This window comes from Nicotiana tomentosiformis, chromosome 5 (genome assembly GCF_000390325.3).
Source record: "Nicotiana tomentosiformis chromosome 5, ASM39032v3, whole genome shotgun sequence".
Classification (NCBI taxonomy): Eukaryota; Viridiplantae; Streptophyta; class Magnoliopsida; order Solanales; family Solanaceae; genus Nicotiana; species Nicotiana tomentosiformis.
Genome location: NC_090816.1, coordinates 95,738,282 through 95,739,213, shown reverse-complemented (window position 1 = coordinate 95,739,213; position 932 = coordinate 95,738,282). Strand labels below are relative to the sequence as shown.

Genomic DNA, 932 nt, shown 5'->3' with positions numbered 1-932 from the left:
AGATCTTGAATATAAGATGTTGCTTAATTAGTGTGCTATCTCGATTGGCAGAAACATGGTGAACACACGTGGTAGCAACGTGAACAAAGAAGTTGCTCCTATACCCGATGCGACTTTGTGAGGGACCCCGTCAGACCTAGAGGCTGACCACCCAAAGCCACAAAGGCACGGACTATACCAGTTCCTGTAGCTCCCATAATGGTGGAGGAGCATGAGGAAGAAGTTGATGAGTCACCTGCCCCACCTCCAATGCCAAATCGCTTGGATGAGACCATTATCGACATAAGGAAGGCGATGGATACCTTTGCAGAGCTCATGGCTATGCAAATTAAACAGAACCTATAGATGGGTATTCAATCTCTCCAACAGGGAGGTATGAGAGCACTAGTGATTGAGGACATGGTACAATTGGCCATAAAATTCATAAGGCTTGGATCACCGGCATTTACGGGAACGGATCCTCTTGCGGACCCACAAGACTTTCTTGAGGAGACGGAGAAAGACACTACCTTGCTAGGAGTAAAAGATCATCAAGTTGCTAGGGTATAGCCTACCAGTTGAAAGATGTGACCGGCATGTGGTTCAAAGGGGCGGAGAAAAGTAGACCAAAGGATGCACCTCCAATGACTTGGGAAGCATTCACCAAAATATTCGTCAAGAAGTGGTTTCCACCGGGAGTTAGGACCGCTCTCACAGTATCATTTGAAACCTTAAAGAATGATACTATATCTTTTTCAGAGCACAACATTAAGTTTGAGAGGATATCTCACTATGCTCCCTACCTCATCCCCATGAATGATGACAAGATTGATCACCTTGCCCTTGGGTTGATTCCGGTTATTCAAAAGTATGTGACTAGTGGAAGGAGGAACACTCCCTATGCTGACTTCATGGACTTGGCTTTGGATCTTGAGAGGATTCATCAAGAGTAA

General features: G+C 45.4%; 1 protein-coding gene across 1 annotated transcript; it reads left to right on the top strand.

Moving 5' to 3' along the window:
• The first annotated feature begins 575 nt into the window (after positions 1 to 575).
• Positions 576 to 932, top strand: LOC117277514 (uncharacterized). The gene has a single exon (XM_033656931.1). It carries the CDS (start codon positions 576 to 578, stop codon positions 930 to 932), a length of 357 nt encoding a protein of 118 aa, XP_033512822.1.

Bases quoted from the DNA above. Each gene is read 5' to 3' on its own strand.
- LOC117277514 (XM_033656931.1), top strand. From the start codon at position 576: ATGTGGTTCAAAGGGGCGGAGAAAAGTAGACCAAAGGATGCACCTCCA.